The 24,955-nt window shown below is 31.4% G+C and overlaps 1 protein-coding gene across 2 annotated transcripts in view; it reads right to left on the reverse strand.

The window, feature by feature from the left end:
- The window catches only part of LOC126780555 (ecdysone-induced protein 78C-like), a 69,362-nt gene extending 48,298 nt beyond the window's left edge, over positions 1–21,064 (reverse strand). Inside the window, exons 1-2 of one of the 2 annotated variants that reach the window (XM_050505139.1) lie at positions 20,966–21,064; positions 17,432–17,475 (exon numbers count right to left, since the gene is read on the reverse strand). In XM_050505139.1, the coding sequence (XP_050361096.1) occupies positions 17,432–17,475; positions 20,966–20,997 (76 nt within the window). In that variant the 5' untranslated portion in view covers positions 20,998–21,064. Of the gene's footprint in view, positions 1–8,268; positions 8,393–17,431; positions 17,476–20,965 lie in introns of those variants that run through there. The other variant, XM_050505138.1, reaches the window with a different exon arrangement.
- Between the last annotated feature and the right edge of the window lie 3,891 nt (positions 21,065–24,955).

A 24,955-nucleotide genomic window follows, 5' to 3' on the forward strand; every position in this document is an offset into this window, starting at 1 on the left:
CATAATTATAATTTGTTTTACGCATATAGCAATATTTTAATACCAATATCCAGACATACGAAATATTGCGATAATTAATACGTTAATAATGTATATTTGAATAAACAAAGAGTAATAATAACAATAAAACGCTTGCTTGCTTTGCATTTTTGCTAAACTGGAAAAAACACATTAAAAAACTACAAATTACTATTAAAACCCGAAGTAAGGATATTTATTATTTTTATTAATGTATGTATATATTGGGTTAAGATAAACAATGATTTAATATTTAATTTGATTTATAAGATGGTGAAACTTATATAAATTTACTATATGAGATCGCTTATTGATGACAAACGTAAAACGGTATGATATTGACACGCAAATAAGTTTATACAACGTAATTTTACATAGAAAAATTTATTATGTTTTCTTTAAAATCGATTCAATAGTTTTTATTAGTTATTTAGCGATTCATCGAAAAAATTTTAGCTAAAAAGTTAATGTCTAGTACTATGGTTTTTTTGAAGTCTCGTTTGATCGTTGAAATTGGCGGTGCAGTGGAGATTTTAGAACATTAATTTACCCTACAATATATATATATATAATAGCTTCCCGTAACAAGCTAACTAGCACCATTTTTTATAAAATAAAGTGTCTATAATATATTTAGAATTTAATTTATAACTTATTGGTATAAAGAATATCACCTAATACCTTTTATGACATTGTAAGGCTTAATTATTAATCTGTAAAAGGATTAATATATAGGTTATAATTATAAACGTTCAAAGCCCTTTGCTGAAATGGCATGAAGCTAATTGCCTTACTATAAGCTCAATAAATTAATACATTTACCGTTCAATCTGTTATGTCATTAACTACTAATGCTAAGGATAGTTAACTAACACGTGTGGACAACAGGACAGTTAATAACTTTTATATTTTGTGAAGATGCAGCTTGATATAAATATATTAAGCTAAATACTTGTTAAATTTCGTTAACATATTTATAATATATATAATTTAGTTGATTTATAAAACATAACTTTTTATTTCTAGCAAAAGACCATAAATAAACCAAGTTAAGGTTAGTTTTTCATAGATACTGATATTGAAATACAAATGCATTATACATATTTATAGAAATAAATAATACCTACAAAATATATTTTATAAATTTAAGTTAAAAAAATAATAATACGAATTCATATCATAGCACCGCTGCTAAGCTATAACCTACTATTTTATAAGGCTTCATTCGTTCAATTTTAATCAATTTATCTAGGGCTAATGAATTCCAATAAAATATTACTACACACAACACTACAGAATAATAAGATTGACGATTACAAGAAAAGTAAAAAAAAAGGATTTTTATCGTACAATTATAAATAATTATTTATTACTGTCGTTTAGTAGTAAAGTAACAGACTGTTAATGTCCCACTGCTGGGCTAAGGCCTCCTCTCCCTTTTGAGGAGAAGTTTTGGAGCTTATCCCACACTCTGCTCCAATGCGGGTTGGTAGAATACACATGTGGTTTAATTTCAGTAAAATTTGACACATGCAGGTTTCCTCACGATGTTTTCCTTCACCGTAAGCACGAGATGAATTATAAACACAAATTAAGCACATGAAAATCGGTTAAGATCACGCGTTCTAACTACTAGGTCATCTCGGCTTTAATATCGTTTACCTACTGAAAAATAATAGTATCATGGACAACCAGTCCAAGTGTTAATTTCGACTAATTACCTAGTAATGCGGCAAATATCTCATAGACGAAAATAATTTTTAGATTTTTTTTTTTAATTTTTGCTTTTTTTTTTGCCCAATTTATTTAAAGATTTGTACAGTAAATATATTTATTTTACAACAACTTTACAATTTATTTATTTAATATAAGTAAATGGTAACATATTCACGTTATAAAATGTGTTTTGCATGTTACTTACGCACGTGTACATCAATTTTTGAATGACAGCTAGTGCTCCATAAACATTTCTCTAACTTGGCATTATATATCAGTAATGATATCAAGTTTTTCGCCGCAGCAGGAATTTGGTAATTGACACAGCAAAACCAGCGCGGGTGACAGTGTGTGTTCAAATCATGCTGAGTCAATTACGCTATTCGAATAAATATACCTTGTTTGAATGAATAATAAAAATATAATATAATATGTGGCTGTATGTGTCTTATGTTATATTTTATTCATTATATTATTTTAATGAGCATAATGATGCGTTTACATTGAAATAGTCAGCTGTTTATTTCGGCCACGGCGGCCAATCTCAAGAAAGATTAGTCAACTGCGCAGGAGATATTATAGTGCACAAGTGTGTGCGCAATCACAGGTGCAATCTGAATTCCCTAACTCTCATAATCCGATGGAACAGCAATCCGACATGACCGGAAAGAGTTCAGGCGCAGGACCAACGGCTTTACGTGCTTTCCGAGGTTCCGGGCTGCTACTGAGAATTTTCTGACAGAAAAACCCAATAACTTATATATATATATAAAATATTTTTGATCGCATTGCTAGAAGGAAACATTTTATGCATACATGGAGTTTTCCGTTAAAACGATCAGCGCTACATTGTTCAAATTGTACTTACTAACGTCAAGGGCTCTAAACTTTAAGTATATTTTAATACTCTTACTTTGATTCGATGCAAGTGATTTTTATTCTAGTTGATTAAACTATTGAAAAAAATTAAATTAGTTTTACATCCATTCTCCCTATTCTATCTTTCGAAAACATTATTTTAAGCTTAATGGTAACTGCATTTAACATAAAATTTATCAGCACACAAAATTAACTAATTATGTATTACAGTTTTTATGTTACTTATTATATATATTTGTAATCAAGAAGTTTCAGTTATTTACATTCTAAAATTAACTTTTTTTTATCTGAAAATAATCTTAAAGCATTCGAATAAGATTCCTTATAAAAAAATGTTACAAAAAACATTTAAAACCTGACACAACTTAAAGAGTTTTATCACTTAAGTTTGTTTCTAACAAAGACTCAGCGAGTCGAGCTAAGTTGGCTTTGCAAGACAAATTTCAAGTCCCTAACCTAAGATAATGTGAAAGTCGGCTGGTTCGCTGGTAGGGCGACCGAACACGTCTTATCGTCTTGCATAACGCGCGGCCGTTGAACCAGCTCCCCGCACCTTCCATCACCTCTCAGATTCGCTTCCAAGCGGAAAACAGATTAATTGTATTACGTGGGGCTATTTGTTTAGTTATCTGTTTCAAATGTTATTAAGTGATATTATAGGAAATTACCTAGTGAATAGTCAGTGATGAGCCTCTGATCTGTTGACATCAATCTAATGAAAACAACAACTCGAAAACTATTTACAATTTTTGCAATTTAACCTTGGGATTTATAAATCAAATAAATGTATCTGTTTTAAAACTTTCACAATTATTTATTCACTGTTATTAACTTAAAATTATAGTACAGTAATTAAAATAAAACAAGTTTATTTGTTTACTTGAAAAGGTAAAAAAATATTATAGTATTTTGTTAGTGTTATTTTTCAAACCTCGTCGAGAAATAGAGCACAGCCCCTATAAAAAATACTCTGTATAATTATGCAGTGAAAGAAAATTCAACATCGAAGAAGACAAACAAGCAAAATATAAGATCGACATTAACTAGTAAAGACATAATTAGTGTTTTATGCGAACGTTTTTAAATTAGGTTAGTAGTGTATAGAAGGGGCGTCGTGAAAGCCTCGACATTCTTGAAATTTGCAACACAATCTTCAGAACAGCTTTAGCGGGTGACATTAGTAAGAAAATTTATGACTTTTTGAAATTAAATTTCGATTCTTTGAAGCACTTTGTATAGCGCGTTTTTAATGAAGATAAATAAACTACTCAGCGTATATGCGGAGTTCATTCAAAAAGTATCGTCAATGTCTGAAGGTTTTGTATAGTATAAATCCTTACTAATATTATAAATCCAAATATGAGTTTTTTTGTTATATTTCGCATCTTATTTACTCAACGTCGAGAAGTAGTAGAGTCAAGAAACAGCGCATGGAAACTTGTATATAATAGATGTAAAACAGCAAAAGCTATTACGTTATTGACTATTACAGCGTAGCGACCGGAATGGAATCAACCCAATTCTTTCAACGCGCACAGATTTGTAGGAGATAAGTTATTTTTAAAGTAAACATTCACTGTGAGTTTTTTAATCAGTTAAAGACTGAAAATAATTTTAAATGAATATTTAACTGCTAAATTATACTGAATAATCGGTAGAAAACAAAAAAAAAACACATAGAAGACACATATATACGTACAAATAGTTATTTATCTTTATATTCATATCAAGCAGAAAACCAACATTTGAATTTAAGCCTATTCATCCCCCATATCCACATAAACTATCTATTATATGCAACAAATCAAATTATATTATTAAATCATAATCATAAGTATACTTTAAAATTTTTTAATAAAAAATAAACTTAAATCACGATATTTAAACCGTAAAAAATCAGCGTCGTGCAATCGACTCGCACTTTGCTTTTGATTTTTTCTTTCTAATTAAGAGATCTCGCGTCGAAAACAAACAGTATAGAATGAAAAGAAACCCAAACGAAGTGTCGCTGTGTTTCTTTTTCTGACATTTCCTTACCTCTCGTACTTAATGAAAGTCTTTAAAATCCTTTAATTCCGCAAAGATTTTCTTAAACGTGCAAACAAAACCTAAACATTGTCAAAATAATTTATTTTGATTTATATTTTATTTTTCTTTATCTAAATGTTTATTGTATTATTATATTAAATGTTTTTACTAACATGTTTAACTAATCATAATGTTTTTATTTCATTTTGCAATGTTTTGATTCGATGTATAAAAGTGTGGGACTAGCAGTTGTATTATGTACTGTGTATGGTTATTTCATTAAATTTAATTGTTTTAAATAAAAATGTATTTAAAAAATATAAGGTACCGGACCACGCGATCGAGAGCTTTACCGATGAACCTTATGTTCTATTGGCTTTAGGTAACAAATAATAAATCGTTAAGATATCTGGCTTATCTTACTTTGATTAGTAAAAAAACTACTTTTATAAGACACTTTCAGATATACATATTTTTGTTTTTTGTTATACTTTTTTTTCGTGTCTATTGGTGTAATTAAGTTTTAGTTTATATACATTTAGTGTTAAATGAATGTGCTGTAGCTACTTATTTCTTTTTATGTATAATTACAAGCGGTGTTTACCTATAATTAGTTGTTACTCTATTCTATATATATATTTTAAATGTATTATATGTTATATTCAGTGTAAACAACTGTTGGTAAACCTTAATAAATAAATAAAAATAAAATATTTAGACGCCTCGTATTCTTTTTTAGAAACGAATAATTGGACGAGATTTAAACAATAAAAATAATTAAAAACGCATGGAACCGCTTGCAATTGAATGGTTAAAATGATGAATTGATGTAATTTGTCAACAACTCGCATTAATTTGACCGTGCACTACCGGTAGAGCTGTTCTTTTAATAACAAAATGTAAATCAGTCGGGTACCTTTTAATGTTGGAAGTTAAACGAATTAAATTAAAGTTCCGCTACGTTAATCATATCACCATATAGTTACGCAAAATTCAAAATAAAGAATGTGTCGTATAATTTGATTATTGTGAATATCATTTTGTAAATATAAATTTATTGTCAAATGAAAATAAAATTAAGCTCATTAAAAAGTTTCTTTTAATGAGATTTCCTTATTTTTTGTACTGAAAGTCTTTATAATCCTTTAATTCCGCAAACTTTTCCTTAAACGTGTAACAAAATCAAAAACATTGTCAAAATTATTTATTCAGATTGATTTAGTACTAAATTTGTAATTACGTGTTTTTTAAATTTTTAATTGTATTACTATTTGTTATTTGTCTACCTTTGTCTTTGCGTAGGGTGTCCTCCAGCCAGGTGGACCGATGACCTTAAGAAGGTGGCGGGCATCAACTCGATGCGGAAGGCGGAGGACAGGGAGCTTTAGCGCACCTTCGAGAGGCCTATGTTCAGCAGTGGACAATGATTGGCTGTTGATGATGATGATTTGTCTACCGCACAACAGCATTAAGCTCCAAAAGGTAGAGTATTGTTCTAGCAGCGAAATATAATTATTTAGTTATCGATCAGTTCAATACAAAAATAGATGCATTCTACATTTCAAATGTATTTTATATTATTAGTTATAAATTCGAGTTTGCATATAAAAAATAATGTCTCCTTGTCGGTTTGTGTGCGTAACACAAAACCAGTATTTACGTTTATGTCTAAATGCTTTCATTTCAAGAATCGTTTATTGAATTAATTATTTTTCATTTGTAACCCACGTGGGTTACACACACCTGTCACAAGATCACGACACGCGCTTTAAAAATAATTGTGAAGTATTATTACAATAATAGTATAGTGAATGTGTATATGTGTGTGTTTTTGGTAATTCAATTAGTTCAAATATTTTTATTTGACTTTATATTTCTTACGCCATTCCATTTCTCTATATAGTAATAATACGCACGTATATATGTAATGTTCGTAACATCAGGCTTACTACATTTTGAGGTACAAACCATTTTATATAGATTTCAAATAATGCGTTTCGGAAGTTCGGCTTATTGAAAACAAAAAAAATAGATGTTTTATTTTAAGAATTTATAAGATTTCTCCAATTAAGCGTAAAACTTAAGCTAGGAGTGGGAACAGGATTTTCAGATCGTTAGGAGGTCGTACACCTTTGCAGACATTATTGAAGCTTTGTGCAACCCGGTCCGAATATATAACGCACAATCATAAAAGAATCCATCACAAAACTATTAGATACTATTTATTAGTTTCAGTTGAAGGGTGAGTAGACCAGTGTAATTATTAGAGCCGCAAACTGGAGGAACTAATTAGTCCCAATAGTTGACTCCACAGTATAGTTATGTCTCACAGCGCCAATGCGATGGCAATAGTGACATACAATTAGGTAGCCCAATTCATCGTCAGCTTTTGCATTAAAAATGTTTTAAGACAATGTTATTATAGTGTCCCATGTTAAAAATGACATGTACATCCATTCAATGTACATGGAATAAAATAATTTCCGTATATTCGGGCAATGATATTGATTTTGAGCTTATCAAAACTTTTCAGCTAGATCGATCGCATCAAGCAATGTCTAGTGAAGGTGTCAAGCAACTCTTTGTGGCTTTATTAACTTTAATTACTATAAGTACAAATACTATGTAAAATTTTTTGCCTTCATGTCGATGAAAACATCGAGAGGAAACTAGATTCTTCTCGTTAAAGAGTCAGGAAGTTCTTCAGTGAACAATCAGGGTTGACAGCTTTTTTAACAGTCATTGTTAATAAATGATTTGTATTTTTCTTCAATAATTAGAAATTATATTTAGAAAAATGTTGATTTCGTCACGTTTCTATCGTTTGTCTTATTCAGAGGATATTTAATGAAATAAGGTATGTGAGCTGAGTAATTGTCGAATAAATAAAGTAATAAAAAATGCCAAAACACTAAATAACAACAGAATATATTTTGTGTCCTTTACTGTTTTGGTTATTTTCTTTCTTTAAAGCTATTTTTTATTAGTAGATATAATCTTTTGTACCAAAATGTATTTGAATATTTTCGACACAGTAACTGGTGATATACATATTCTATTACACGCGTCTCTTTCCACAAGTATGAATGCGGAAACTTGAATACATAATGAATGCCGAAAACGATAAGTGTTAGAAATTCTGTGCAGTTTTTTATTGAACAAAATGATCGAAATAAAGGTATTATTGGGTATGGTATCCCATAACCCAAAACATGTTTTAAACTATTTTAGAGTTTAAGACATGTTGATAAAAAATGTGCTAATATTATATACGGTTGACGTTACTATTAAAAAAAATAGAACATAGATTACGACTCCTCAAGAAATAATAATATTTTCGGCTACATTACATATCCTTCTTATCCTTAATAATAAACACTACAGTTTCACATTTTTTTTATTTATTACCGGTACAAATATGACTCCACCCCTCTCTCATGAAAATGAAACTTATTTATATGATATTTGTTAAATGATTACATACATGCGTACATACTTACATAATACATGCACATAGCCTTATATACATATATAATACATACATACATACATACATTCACACATTCATACTTACATACAAACAAACATGCATACAACCTAACATGATAAATAAAACACATAACACACCTTGTTTTGGCTGGGGTGGTTGAGTTTCTTTATCGAAAAATGTGAGGGCAAACTCGTTCGTCTCGATGTTCAAGGGTTGTGGTGCGCGAACGCACGAAGCGGGAAGACCGCTCCACACGTCCATATTCCCAGCATACCGGAAGCGCACAACCGCCACGTTCAGCGTTACAACGCGCACTAAACTTTAGGTTCGATAGTTCGATCCCAAAGCTAAGCAGACTACGCTACCGGGCACCGGCCCACGCGCCGTGCGCCAGTGAGAGTTATTCAATTTTATACGGATACTTTTTTCCAATTATGCTAAGACATTTATATGATTTATATTAGCTCTGGCTTACAACTATAAACTTTTTTAAATAACGAACAAAAAGTATTAGATAGTACAAGCTTTGACTATTCTAGTGCCCTCCGCATAGAGGTATCCGTCAATTGTGAGACGGTTTTTTTTTCTATATGTCATACGAATAAATAGAATCATAGTTTAAGGATTTGAATTACATTCTAAGCGAGAAGTAAATAGTATATTAAGAAATATTACTGAAATATATATTAGAGACATAAACGGTGATCGCTGGCAAGACTACTATAATTACCAATCGTAGTATAAATTTATGTAAATTTAGTTAAATCGTCGCCGGCGATCATATTACACAAATGTATATTTTCTCTTTTCTTGCAGATTATCTATGAAATATTCTCCGTTAATTTTTCTGCATTTGTGAAAAATCTTTTATTGTTGTGTTCCCAAGCTTACCACCTTTATGGTTTTTCAAAAGGAGCTCAGACATTGATCCTTGTAAAGTTTTTCTTTCAATAAAATGTAATCTTGATAATATTCTTTTTAAAAAAACACTTAAATTATTTTTGTGGTCCTCAATCTTTTATCAAAAGAACAGTCAATTTTTGGTTATTAAACAAGTAGGAGGTCTGATGTACAGCTTATATCATATTCTCTAGTAAAACATGATCTATCTTTTGCGCTATGCTCAATTATATAGGCATATTCTTCTAAAGGAGGAGTCCAGCGACAAGCTCTTAGAGTGAGTTTCTTTTCTAATGTGACCTAGTTAGTTACAATCTAGTGATTAATGTCCGGAAGACATACACCGAACTTCTTTATAGCAATAACAACAGTTATAACTATGATAATTCCTCTTAATTGAAGTACTTGTTAATGTCCCACTGCTGTGCTAAAGCCTCCTCTCTCTTTTAAGGAGAAGGTTTGGAGCTTATTTCCTCTATGCTGCTCCATTGCGGGTTGGTAGAATACACATGTGGCAGAATTTCAATGAAATTAGACACACGCAGGTTTCCTCGCGATGTTTTACTTCACCGTCAAGCACGAGATGAATTATAAACTAATTTAAGCACATGAAAATTCAGTGGTGCTTGCCCGGATGTAGTTCTCATTTAGACTCTTCTGCTAAATAACACCTCTATCATCATCAACCTTTCGTCGTCTACTCTTGGACATAGGCCTCTCCAATCTCACGATACTGAGCTGTATACTCTTCTGCATTAGCGTATATGAAATTATATGAAAACGTTAAATATGAAAACTTGAGTCGTACCTAAAGACCATGAAATTAGATTAAAACATATGTAACACGTTTTTTTTTAAATATTGACATATAAGTTAATAAATATAGGTACCTAAATTAAACATAACGGTGTCCATATATGAGTGCCGTCGGGGTGAAACCTTCAAAACACTTATTGAATTTCAAGCTACAATTTGTAATTCTTATAAGAACGTTGCTGCCGGTGACGCGAGTGCGGCGCGGCGGCGCTTGCTCACCGAAATATACGGTTTTTTTTTATCAAAAACACGCACCTATATATTATGTTAACTTCTATATGTGAGAACACTTTTTTCGCATCAATTTTAAATGTTGAATTCGCTGAAAATTGATGATAGTTAATTTTAATTAATTTCTGGATATAACGATTATACTTTTATTGACTCCGTTTGATAAATATTGAATTGTATAAAATATTGAATTAAATATTTATTGCTTTTCTTCTAAAGAAAATTCTTATTTTTTTTTTCTTCAGAAACTATACATTAAAGATTCGATGAAAGCAGGCAAATTATAAAAACTACAAAAAAAATCGATACAAGAGATTTTTGGGTCTGCAAAAGGTCTCTAAAAAGTCAGCAAATGCATATATCTGTCTTTTAAATACGTTGGCGAATGCCTATAACTCGTTGGTTGCAAAATTGAATGGGAAAAATTAAATCGGGAAGAGCAGCTACTAATTTAGAAGAACTATTACAAAAAACAAAAAATATTTTTGAAAAATGAAACTGAAACCTTGTTAAAGTTAAATGATTATTTTTAATCATAAAATATCTTCTGAGACAAATCTAATATTCTATTCTATATATTTCTCCTTATTTTCTAGTGAATTTTTATCCAGGATGACAAACAGAATATATTTACGTTGAAAATGCAGAACTCCGTTTTCACAGGATATAAATAGCTTACCTGTAGCGGCGTTTATATTAGCCTTCCACAAATACAGCACTGTCATGGACGAAATTAAAATTATCTGCATATATGTATAGATAAATAAAGAGCGAAATTATTTATGTAAGTAACTATAGTTAAACTTGAATTATATAATTTTATTAAGTATAAAAATCCTCAAAATTAATAAGTACCTTAGAAGAAAACAGGGAAATGGCAAGATTTACAAACATGTTAAGTTTGTTTTACTAACACATTAGCATGTTATAAAAATATAAAATCCTCAAGTATTTTAAGAAATAGAGGAATGTAGGCATCGATCGTCATGTGAAAAACAAATATTCAGGCGGACATAAAATAATTACGAATCATGTTACTTTTATTGCGAAACATTTTAACTGATTAAAAACATACTATGAATAGTTATAAAAAATAAATAAAAAAAACGAAAATATAACCGCTGCATTAAAAGCTTTTAGAGCGTACTTTGTTATTTAATGAAAATGAATTATCGATAACATTTTGTGTATGCACTTTCCTTTGCCAATTTGTAGTAACTTTTGAAAATGTTTAAATTAATATTTTCAGCTTAATATGGAATTAAAATATTTTATTTCTTGTGAATAAGCACGTACGACAACAACAATTCCTTTTTAGATTTATTTTTTTATGTAACTTGTGTTCTAACAGTAAGTTCAATAGATCTTCTTTTTCATTTTTACTAGTAGTTATACCGCAACAAAAAAAAGTAAATTGGGGCTGAAAAGTTAAAACAAAAAAATTATTAAAAAAAAAATTGTCAAAAGACGGATCGAGAAAGGAAAAGTTCCCGTTTATCAGCATTATACATTCAATCGTAAAAGATTTGTTTCACTGAATAAACCATTCATTTCGGATTTTAAACTGTGTTATTGAAGACGGTCTCTCATATAGGTTTTAAAAATACGCAGACATAACCATCGATGTGCTTTTTATGACATTTTTTTATATGAATTTGCGTGTACAAAAGTTTACAAATACAAATATGAAAGTGTTTATTTGAATGCATCCATTTCTCAATCCGAGCTTATAATATATAGTATCCCTTATGTTGAGAAACCGGTTCACTGCGAATAGCGTTTGTGTTTAGCTATCGATGGGAACTAAACATAAATTGATGCTACCATGATAGCAGTTAGCCGTCAAAGCTTAATATATAAAAATAATACAGCTGGTTCAACTTGTTATCTATGTATAACTTCACATGAAATGATTATTCCGACAATAGTATTTTAAAAGTTCGTGTTCCTGAACAAAATCTATCCAGTTCTTTAATTATTTTAATTTTAACTTTTTAATAAAGAAAATTCTGAAAAATATATATGCGGTTGAGGGCATAGTACAATAGACACAACAACTGAACGAAGGTGTCATTAGAGCCGACTGTTTTTTTTTTGTTGTTATTAGCGCGTCCATAATTACTTAGCGCTTCATCAGCTTGTATGCTGACGGGAAACATAGTCATCAGTAAAATAATTCCTACAAACATCGCCGTATGTGTGTGCCAAAACCTTTTTCTTGCATTGCACACAACACACACTGCGCCGACCCCAAACAAGTGGCATAAGTGCAAACAAATTATTAAGATCGCTACAAAAATATTAGTTGTTTCGCTCAAATAATAAAATTAAATATGTACCAAGACTAATGAAAACCAAATTCATCATTTTTTTATTATAGCTCTATTGAAATAAACTATGAACAGCTTATAAACCGTCATGAAGTGAGTTGGAATTGTAAAGCACTTTTAAAAAAAGGATCAAATTGATAAAATATTTACGATAGATGGATATCTAGCTTCCATTACACTCGTTAGTAAAAATATTTTTCTTTATAACTAAAAATTCTGATTGCGGACTAAACGAAGTTAAACCATTACGGCGTACCTTCTACGTTCTGACTGCGTTCCATCAATTTGACGAACAAAATAAAAAGCAACTAAACTCACACCATGACTAGAGGCCTAATTGTTTTAAACTTGATTGCATCACATCAGTTGTTTATCACATCATAAACATTATAAACAAATCAAAAGAAATATTCAATCGTAATCACAAAAGAAAATAGTGAATAAAATAAATCACTACCGAATATCTTTAAGTAACTAATCATATGTGCGTTGTTTAAAAGTTAGATGGAGACGGAAAGTTTATAGACTAAAGAATCAAAATGCTGTTTTCTTAGGTACCTCATAAAATCTAATAAGAGAGAATTGTGCACGCTCAGCCTACGTGTAGATGTGTCATGTAAAAAGCACTAGTCGCCATGGCGTTTGCGCAGGAAGGAAACCTTTGCACAGGTCAGCGAACCCGACATAGCTGTTAGAAAATACAAATGAATCAAAAATGCGCCTTAACACATGGAATTTAAAGCGTAAATTTTATTGAACACGGTGCTCTGCGAATGTTAGCATCTAATCAAACGTGTTGTAAACTATTATTAATAGAATTTGAAACGTATCAGATTATATTAAAGTTGGAATTCCTTTGCCTTTGGAAATGGAAGGTTTTGCAAAGCAGCGCCATTAGTGGATAGGCTCGGCTGTCTCATAAGATCTGCTGATAACAAAGATTAAGTTCAGAATTAGTACTGGAGGTGGCTCACTTCTGCCATTTCAACGCGCTTAATAAATCCTGATGTATGACGTGATAGGTAGCCTTAGACAATTATATATGAACGGGCACATCGGGCTGGATACTTTAACAAGAAAATAAATTCTGCAAGTGTGACGCTTTTAATCTATTAATGGTTATGTTATTAACAAATACAATCATACATATTACACTAATATATTTAACTAAGTATGTGTTAAGTGTAATCCGAACAATAAATATTTTACCTTACTAAACTAACTTTTCAAAAGGGTACAACTATCTGATTACCTAAAAAAATATATTTACGCTCATCTGCAAATGACTGTATTATAAATGAAAAACTAATTCATGAAAATATATTGCCAACGATACATTTTTTATAAATCTTTAGATCTATATTGGACAATGTCGTGTTTACGTTGCTTTTGATGAAGATGCAATCATTTTAAAGGACTTTCTCTTTCAAAACAGTATCTTATATATAAAAGGTGTGAAGTGAGAATTAAATAATACTAATAATGACTTCAATATTTACTGCAATTAAATGGTATTATTTTTTTTACACTTTACTTAAGATAAGTTAAAGTTGGAAGATTTCTACAATAAATAAATAAGTTAAAATTGATTCCACGGACGAAGCCACAAGCAACAGCTGGACCATAAAATACGGTCCTTACATCTCCGATACCTGGACAGGTTGTTTATTTCTCCTCTTTAAGCGGTCCCGCACAAAGTTACGATCGCTAAGTAATCATAGTTATGTAAACTTGAGGTTGTATGGGTTACAGTGAATGTCTGATTTCTTACACTTTGAAAATTATTGTGTTTTTGATGACTATATACGATTTGTACAACTTTAAGGTAGGTATGAGTTTTAAAATACGTTACTTTGCAATGGATTTTTTTAATGTAATAGATATAAGGGTAATATTTTTAATTAAAATTTCATATAAATCCGTTTAGTCTTTCAACGTGGTTTTGTAAGATGCCTCTAGAACATAAACGTTCGTATAATATTAGTAATATTATACGAACTAATATTTGAACACCATAAATTAAAGCATACCACATAAGTTAGGTTTTCTGTGTGTGACAGCGTAAACTCTACCTTAAAGTATTTAGTACCTACATGTATCTACGAGTATGTAGCGCTCATAACATTATTACACCCGTAAAGCGGAAGGGACGCAAAGGCATCGAGTAATTGCTTTAGGATCTCAATTTCGTATCTACATCAACAATGGAGGCAACGTTTGCAAAAACTAATTAACCGTCTGAAAATCTGAAACTTAATCTGTTTAATATATGCAATAGTTAACAAATGAATACATTCCATTGAATCATTTACATTTAGTACAAAATTAGAGATATTACAAATAAAAAATCATTAATAAATGTCATATTTACAAAATTGTAGTTTTACTATTAAACGTCACTTCACTTGCTAAAAGTGATTAATTAAAACAGCGATTTATCTCTCTCAATTATCAATCATTGATTTAACATTCTGAAGAAAAAGACAACATTGTTTGATTTATTTAAAATTTAATAAAAACCATAGAGTTAAAATTTGTCTTTTCTTTATTGATATCTAAATTTCATTGTATTTACTGTATTATTTTTGATGGTGTACTGTATACAATGACATAAATAGTACGTATGTATCCAAAAAAATAAGAATAAAAAATCAATTATATCCTAGTAGATGCAAACACATCATGCAAAAATATAAAAATAACTTTAACTCATTAGTAGCTCATAACATTTTTACAGATCTTAATTATATAATAATATCATTAGTAATTTAAATATATGAGGGTTTATATTCGAAAAAGCTATGGCCCAGTGGTTAGAAGACAAGAATCTTTAGCGATGGTTCAAACATTTTGAATTATGATATTCTTTTTCGGCGGTGAAAGAAAACATCTTGAGGAAACGTGTATGAAGCAGATGAACAGTGTCACGTGTATCCACAAACCCACATTGGAACAGAGTGGTGGAGTAAGATCATCCAATCTTCTCCTCAATAAAAGTGAAGCTTAGCAGTGCGAGTGCATTAAGAGCGTTGTTTATTATGATTTATGATATATTTTTTCAAAAAATATGCTTTTTTCTTTATTAAAATTTGATTCAATAGGCGAAGACCTGGATATCGAAAACATTACTGCGCCGCGTGCACTTTAGTGCATCTATCAAAACCGGTTAAGTACTTTCTAAGATACCGCTTAAAATATATGAACACACACGAAGTTTCAAACAATGTACCAATACATTGAGGTACAATGTACATGGGTGTGAAAGTATATATAGGTATGTGAATATGTACCATTATAATATTAAGTTATATTATTACAATTAATCTATAAATTTAATTAAAATACTGTAGAATCTAAACTCCCAACCGTTGGTAGGTTACATACAAGTGCCAATATGAATAAATTATATTATATTTGGATTTTTACACATACGTCAACCACATATGTGATAAAATACAATTTAAAATTTATACTAACTTATATTATAAATGTTAAAGTCCGTTCGTATGTTTCTTTGTTACGTCTTAATTACTCAACCAAGATCGATGAAATTTTGCATACATGTTGTTAGGGGTACAGAAAAAGACAAACGGTACATTGCACCTGCCCGTCCCCCAAAGACGTGGGGGAAGCCGTGGGCGGTATTTAGTATTTACTAAGCTTGATAAAAAAACTTTTTTCAAAAATGCTTTTATACAATCCAATACAAACACTCAAACGAATACAATTGAATAATTATTAAATCATATAAAATCATATCATTTAATTATTCACATCATAATAGTCATATAATCATTTGCAAGACATTTATAATAAAAATCCATATAAAACCAACCGGATGGCTTATGTTATTTTTCATTAAACTATGGTTTGTAACAGCGTTCAATTTGGTCTAAAGTTCAGATTCTTATAAGAAATGTGTAATACTTATGTAGCAAAGATAAAAATATATTTTTTAATGACACGACGGTAATAAATATTACAATATGAAATAGAATACGTTTTATATATTTTAATAAATTATTGTACTTAACATTTTAACTGCTTTGAAAAAGAGAATAATATAATCGTATCAGTAAATAAAAACATTCTTCTATGAACCTAATTGTATAAACGCAAATATCTCACTTTAAAGACATCAATGACCAGATTCCCTAACCGCAAATATTACTCACCTACCAAGCTTGATCATTCCGATAAAGGGTCGCTAGTAGCTTATACAACAAAGATAATAACGAATGAGTCACCCCTGAGCCATTTGAATACATTAATTGTAAATACTGACCTACATTTCATATAATTGTAGACGTTTTTTATTATTCGAAGTCAATCCATAAAGAATTGAGCCTTTAATTAACTTATCGTCGTTCTGTTCGCAAGACACAGGGAGTTAATATAATGTACAATTCGAAATGCATTTAATTTACATGATAAATGAATGTGGGAAGCAACGTCGGTACCATAGTAATAAGGCGGTTGAGAAGCTAACTTAAAATAAAAATTATATCTAAAAAACAACTCTGCTTCGGTTTTTAATAGACTATTTTGTAAAATATGAATGGACGGGCTATTGAGCCACCTGAAGATGAGTGTTGACTCCCTTTGACATTGACGCTGCATGAAATATTATCCATTCCATATCACCGATGCGCCACAAAAAAATATGTGCGAATGCGTAAATTAGTCGTCTTAATTCATTATCGCTACGTCTTAAAGTTGCCATTTCCTTTTAGAATTTAAAATTACAAAATTTTAGGTTATAAATTTAAAAAAACTTAAATTTATATATGTGTACATATAATGAAAACTATTTTATGCATAGATAGAGCTGTGTAACGCTTGATATAGCTGTCAGTGCTCCACAAGGATTACGTAAGAGTAGGCTCACTGTACCTTAACAGGAATCGGCTTGTTTTTTGTACCGTTCATGGTGCTTGAACTCTGATTTTATTAGAAACTAGTCGTCTATCGTGGCTTCGTTTACCCAACAACATAAGTTTGATTAAATTGGTTCTTAACTTACCTGGTGAATTCGCCAACACTGGTGACTCAGGGTCTTCTCTGAAGCTGAAAAATAAATAATAATTTATTATTTTAAATGTAACATCTAATATATTAACTCTTAATGAATTATTTTATTACTTAATAAAGCAGATATTCTTTTAGGTTTCAAGATCTTTGTTTTCCATAAAAGACAACGTCACTTACATGGAAACAATAAATTAAAGTAAAGCTAAGTGAACGTAAGCTATTACAAGTTATTTAATGTATTTACTTTTAAAATTGGTAGTTTTGAATAATATGTCTCGATAGTATAGCCTTAAATAAATTAAATGAGCTCACACGTTTTAAAGTAGACGGCGATTTATTATAAAGCTGTGCACTCTCATAAGTAATTTTATTTCCCGATATTCTTTTAGACCCTTGTACTTCTTACACTAGAATTGTTAATAATTATGCATATATCGGTATCATTGGAACATTGATATAAAATTTATTTATTTATTTGAAAAGGCACATCTTCAGGACATATATTAAACACTTGCGAATTAAAACCAAATAAGATCTATCTGATATATGTAGCAATTAAAGATATGCACAACATTGTCTCGTTGTTTGACAAAAAATAGTTGTAATAGTTACCATATTTAAAGCTTAAATAACAATGATTTTATGTTAAAGTTAAATTTATAAGCTTGACATAGATATAGCTCTAAATATTGCATCATTTTACTTTGTAACCATATTTACATCTGTAGAAAGTGTAAATATTAATCAATTTGAAAGTCGAAACCATTCAGATCAACTATCGTATAACAATATTGCTATATATACGCTTGACATTTGATAAAACATTTCCGAATTCAAGTTACTGTTAAAAATAATTTGCATTTAAACTGTACGTTGGTGTTTTTTTATATATATATTTTTATATTATAGGTTGGTGGACGAGCAAAGATGATACATGATGATGATGACATTGGCATTGTAAGAAATGTTAACCGTTGCTTACACCGCCAATGCGCCACCAACCTTGGTTACTACGATGTTACGTTCCTTATGCCTGTACTGGCTCACTCATCCTTCAAACCGGAACACAACAATATCAAGTACTAACAGAAACAAGACTCGCATTCATATATAACGGCTACAAAAACTAAAGTCGAACACCTCTTACAACCCGCCTCAAATTTATAAATATATTAGGTCCTAACATATGAAATTAGCTTTGTCGTACTGACCACTTTGATCTGAAATATCTCCTCTTTGGTTAAGAATTCCAAATTCAAATTTATAAATTCATTTAGCTGGTACATTTGAGTTTTAAAAAGAGTCATTCAGTTGTTTTTTCCTCATTATTACCGCACAATGGAAAACATGAAATATCGGTATAGTTACGAGTACGATTTCTACCGTGGCACCAGTGCTGCAGAAACAGCTCGAAGGATTAATGATGTGTACAGCGCTGGTGTCGCAAAAGAGAGTACGGTACGTTTTTGGTTTCAACGTTTTCGTTCTGGGAATTTCGACCTTCAGCACCAACCCCGTGGACGGCCGGAGACCAACGGTGGTGGAAGCGGATCCATCACAAAGCACTTCAGAGATAGCTGCAGGCTTCGGGGTAAGTGATAAAACGGTATTAATCCAATTGAAGCAAATCGGGAAATTAAAAAAACTGGAACGATGGATACCTATTGAATTGAGTGAATTGAACTTGCAAACACGCGTCGACTGCCGAGTTACTTTTTTTTTTATATATTTGCCGGGAGGGCAAATGACTCTACTCCACCTGATGGTAAGTGGTAGTAGAGTCCAAACGCGACGACGGCCAGTACAGACGGGAAAAACGTTCTGCACTAGCCGCCTTCGCCCTGCCGGCCCGCAAGATGCCTCTTCACTTTCACTTTGCTCAACTGACACAATAATGAAGGGATTTTAAATCGAATCATTACTTGTGATGAAAAGTGGATACTGTACGATAATCGGAAGTGCTCATCGCAATGGCTGAAACCTGGAGACCCAGCCAAATCCTGCCCTAAACGAAAATTGACTCAGAAAAATTAACTGCAAACCATGAAGGAAGAACTAGCTGCTAAACAGCCGAGATTGGTCAATCGCTCTAGGCCACTGCTGCTTCACGACAACGCAAGACCACACACTGCACAACAAACAACTACTAAGTTAGATGAGCTACAATTGGATTGTCTGCAACATCCACCGTACTCCCCGGACCTTGTTCCAACAGATTACCATTTTTTCCAGAAGTTAGACAACTTCTTACAAGGAAAAAAATTCAACTCCGATGCGGCAGTCTAAACCGGCTTCAAAGAATTTATTGATTTTCGCCCCCATGGTTTTTTTAGTAAAGGGATCAATGAACTACCTATGAAATGGCAAAAGTGCATAGATAACAACGGTGCATACTTTGATTCATTAAATATACTTTTAAAAAAAAGACATTATATTCCTCCTGTACAAAACGCTAATTTTATATGTAAGGACCTAATATTTTTTATTATCTATAATATTATAAACTGACACTGACTTGGGTTGCCATTGTAGACATGCTTTTCCTATATTTGTATCTGTCATAAGTATTTCAAAGATCCATTTTTTTTTAAATAAGCGTAATGTTAAACCATTCGTCCTGAAATTATAACCTATCATGATGTTAAGTTCCATAAAATCGGATTAGTAGTTATAAATACAAACCAGACTCACCTTAAGAAGAGACAATAAAATAATGAAAATATATCAAATTAATGGCGCTATGTAGTCAGGTTAGTCTATAATTTAAGCTGTTCAGTGGTCTTTAAAGACGACGACGAATTACCGTGATGAAAGGTCGCTGGAACTGGCCTAGAAAATGAATAAATGGAATTCCAGACATCGAATATGAGGCTATATTGAACTTCTATTATAGTTTAATTTACAGCTCATTTTTTATGTTTATTTCAGTCAATTATTTTTTATTAAATCTATCAATTCATTATATAAATGTACAATTTTATATCCTTGTATGAATAGCAAAAAATATAATTATATTTAAGCTTGAACTAAAACGAGGCCATAAAATAATGTATTAATGTTAAAAAGTTTCATAAAAGCTTAGATTGAAATAAACTATTTTATATTTTCTTACAATGTAATAAATTTATATATTAATTTCGGCCGTCCCATCGGATTTTAAGAATGAGGAAATAGAAAAGGCGTCATAAGCGACCACACGGGAACACTATAATATATTCTGTACTGTTGGCTAGTCTCTGTTGAGAATGGCCGCCGTGTTCGAAAGTGGTCGAGGGCTTCGTGCCCAGGAAAGATCAGCTCGTGACGATTATAAACATAGTATTACCCTTAATGAAGTAATAGATCTATATAAAAGTCCAAAAGGTTGAAAGGTATTATATTTAACCTTAGCGAAAGATAATATAGGTAATATTCCATAAATAGATTTTAATTCAGTAAGCTGAATGCTGAAATAATAATGTTATATTTCAGTTTACTAACAAATTATGTAAATGTTTATAACAGATAAAAGATTATTAAATTTTACCGTTGGAAAGCACGGTCGAAGCACAATTTCATCTACACGCACACTATAAATTTTCCGTTTAACGAACTTAGGTATTTTTTGCGAAAAGAAGATGATGTGGAAAACGATCACGTTTTATTAAATTTTAATATATCAAAAATAAATTATGTGTACATTACGCTATTACGCGTTAGGTAGAATAAGCTTGCATTCAATATTGTCTTTTGTTCTAAAGATATATGAGACGAAGGAAACACTTACAAACATACCTACGTACATATATGCACATATACATAAATACATGCACACATACATACACAGATAAATTCATAATTCGTTACTAAGTTCCAATTTGCTTGAAGTAGTAATTTTTCGAAATATTGTTACCTACTATAAACGAATACTATCTTTAGGTATCGTATTTCAGTGCACTATACAAATAACATGAGTATTGTATAGCACTAATATTAATGTAACAACGTCGAATGGCCTATTACAAATTCATAATCGATGAACTGCAGCAAACAATTATTCTACATACAATATATGTTCACATGTGCACCAACACCGAACCGATCGTACAAGTAATTGTAATTTTATAAAGTTCTTGGTCAAGTATTTCATAGTTAGGGTATTTTGACGAATTATATTAGTTTGTCCGACCTCGTCGTTCATTAAATTTTACAATGACAATAAATTAGATGGTATTGCAATTATTTTTCATTACTTAGGATAAAGGCGAAGGCGCCATCTAGTTGCATCTTATAGGAATTCGTTTTTTAGACATTAAATAGTATACTAAAGTAATAGAAAATACGGCCAGTAGGTTAGTAGGAAGATTTTAACTACAAGGACGCGTCAGTTTTTATCAAGTTTTTTTTCCCAAGGCAGAGAGGAGGCGACGGGATTATGTTTTTGAATTGTAAACCAAATTGACGAAAATCACATATGCATTAAACGCGCTGTCGATATTCTGAGTCCGGTTTTGAATTATATTCACAAATTCGTCAGCAACAAAATACAAACCGAATGAAAAAGTATTTGACGTGCGCTCTGATACCTATATAATTGAATTTCGTTTAAAAAAAGACTTAAAATACGTCATATAGGAATAAGTTTGGGCTATCAAAGTTGTTCCCGTGAAATGTTTTTACTGAATTTAAAAAATATTCCTTGGTTTTATATATATTCGGCTTATAAGTAATATAATATCGGTGCTCCATATTCCATTTCAAATAACCAAAACTGTAGCACCATGTCCTATATTATTTTTGAATTTTGAATTTTTTGAATACATTCAAGATTGTACATTCGGTGACGAGAGACAACAATCTGATACTTGTTCCAGAAAATACTACGCTACAATATTGAAATTGAAAAATAATTTAACACCTATTTTATACAAAAGTGCTTAAGAAAGCTAATATTCTGTTGTCGAGACGTAACAATTGAATTCCGCTCGAATAAATTAAATGAAACGTCGAATAAGCTTAATAATATTAGAAGAATAGATATGAGAAATATTATAAATATGTTGTTCAATTATGCATCTCACAATTAATTTAACTTTTACATAGGTATTAGAAATTAGCATAAATAACATTTTTAATTAATGTTTTTGTCATACCTATATTTTTCCATACAATATACATTTTTCCAATATGTAAATTATAGAATAAATAACACATTTATTTATGATTTGTTAGAAAATAACGACTTCTCAAATATCATTAGTAAAATATGATAAGAACATATTCTATATTCAAATACCTTCAATAATAATAATCGAAGCAGGTGGTGTGATTTTACCATGTCTTTATCGTAATTAAATAATAATTAAAAAATAAAATAATTACTAAGGATAAAGGCGTAGGTAAATCACGCCCCTCTACCCGAATTATGTATTGATTGTGTATTCTATTAGCGTGGAATTACGAAATGAAAGAATATATTCCTATTTTCGGCGAACCCTCCAACGATTTCCAATTCATTTGTGTCCAATCTATGACAGGCAATATTTATATTTATAGACGAAATAACCTTTTTGCATTACCCCTAACCTTTATAGATAACCAAAAGATCAAAAAGTCTATATATATAAAGGCTGTGCTAAGGTTTCTCTTTACATAGTTACAACTCCAGCGAGTTGTTGAAACTTCGTCTTTACGAAGAGTCCGGTCAGTCAGCAGTCGGTAGCATTATCGTTGCTCGCTGAGTGAAATTCAGTTTATCTTTCAAGCATATAAAAAGTTTTTTAATGAATATAGTCCAATATCATATAAAAATTTGCTAGCAAATATACAGTTGTCGCATTTAACTTTTGTAAAGTTGAGGTCTATATAGAAAAAGAAATATTAAAAATAAACTTAATTACAGGTTCTATTTCGAGAGGCAATTTTTATCAATAAGCCCTAGGTGGATTTACCGCTTCTTTACATATACCAATAAAATCAATTGCAGACTTAGAAAAGAGATACTTTTTGTTATACAAATTAAATATTCACCATTTAAAATGAGCCAGCTAAGTTCTTCTACTTGCGTTTTACTGGCCTAGTTATACCAGGGTCCGCTTTCCTACATTGATGTCTGCACTTTGCCCGATCTAGAGCATCCTCCTTAGAGAGATCGTGCTCTCTCATGTCGTCCCTCACGACATCGAGCTAGGGCTTCTTGTCCGACGGTTTGCGGCTAATTTGGCAAACCAACGTAGTCGGCTTTCCTGAATCTTATCTGCTACATTACGGATGCCGAAGCTGCCACGGATGTTCTCGTTACGAATGTGATCTAGTCGCGTAACGCCACACATCCGTCGTAGCATCTTCGTCTCCGCGACGTGAAGTTGCTGGACATGTTTTGCGACAGCTGAGCATTTGGCCATTTGGCTTTTCCATCTAGATAACGTATCATCTGCCTATTTTTATGTGTTCGGGGTCCCTACTGTTACAGGCCATATACTCGGTCTTCGCGAAATTTTGTTACAAACAGCCGCTCTCTAGTGCACCCTTCCATTGTATTAATGACGGCAAGATCTGATAGTAATCAGGTGCTGAGAATTAAATCCCCCTCTGCGTTCTCACGACCGTAGCCATGACCACCATGTACACGTCTGAACTCCTTTGACTCCTCAGCAACATGCCGTTCAAATTTCCACCAATCACGAAGCTCGGAGTTTGGAATACACCGGAGCACGTCGTTCAAGTCATTCCAGAAGCTTTCTTTCTCTGATTCTGAGCCAACCTGTGGAGTGTAGGCAATGATAAGATGAATTAATATTCTTTCTATCAGTAACTTCATCTGAAGTAGCTGGTCGCCCAGTCCATCGACGTCTAGAATACCGTTCTGAAATTCCTTGCACAGTACAACAGCAATACCGTTATTTCCTGAAGGGGAGCCGTAGTAATTAAGTCGTAACCCAGTCCAATATCACGGGATTTGTTCCCCTTCTAAAGAATTTCTTGCAGGAATGCAACGTGAACCCTAAGCTTCATCAGCACGTCTGCCAGTTCACGGGAGGGACCTGTGAGAGAGCCGATGTTCTAAGTGGAAAAGCGGCGCTTTCTTTTAGGTACTTGCTTCTTTAGCCGTGCGCGTACTTGACACGGTAGCCCTTTCCTACTTGTCGCAGGCTTAGGGCGATATTGTTTTGTTGAAATCCGACACAATATACTACTAACTAGGTTTTTCTTCTAACTAGATTTTTTTAATAATCTCAATTATTTATATTTTACTTATTTTTTTTTTCTTCTACATAAAGTACACTTAATCATCACCTAACTTACTGTTAACCTAAAACGTAAACAGAATCTGATGTGATCTACAATATACATAATACCTATACATATTTTAATTAGATTGGCAAACCACTACCAGACACGTATGTATATTGAAGTATATCGAAGTAGGCAGACAGATTTGAGAGACGAGGCTTCGCCCCCGCACATGTGAACATCGGGATAAATGTCTATATCTATTTTCCTCCCCATAAATTATACTCATACAAGAAATCACGTA

Source organism: Nymphalis io, chromosome Z (genome assembly GCF_905147045.1).
Source record: "Nymphalis io chromosome Z, ilAglIoxx1.1, whole genome shotgun sequence".
Classification (NCBI taxonomy): domain Eukaryota; kingdom Metazoa; phylum Arthropoda; class Insecta; order Lepidoptera; family Nymphalidae; genus Nymphalis; species Nymphalis io.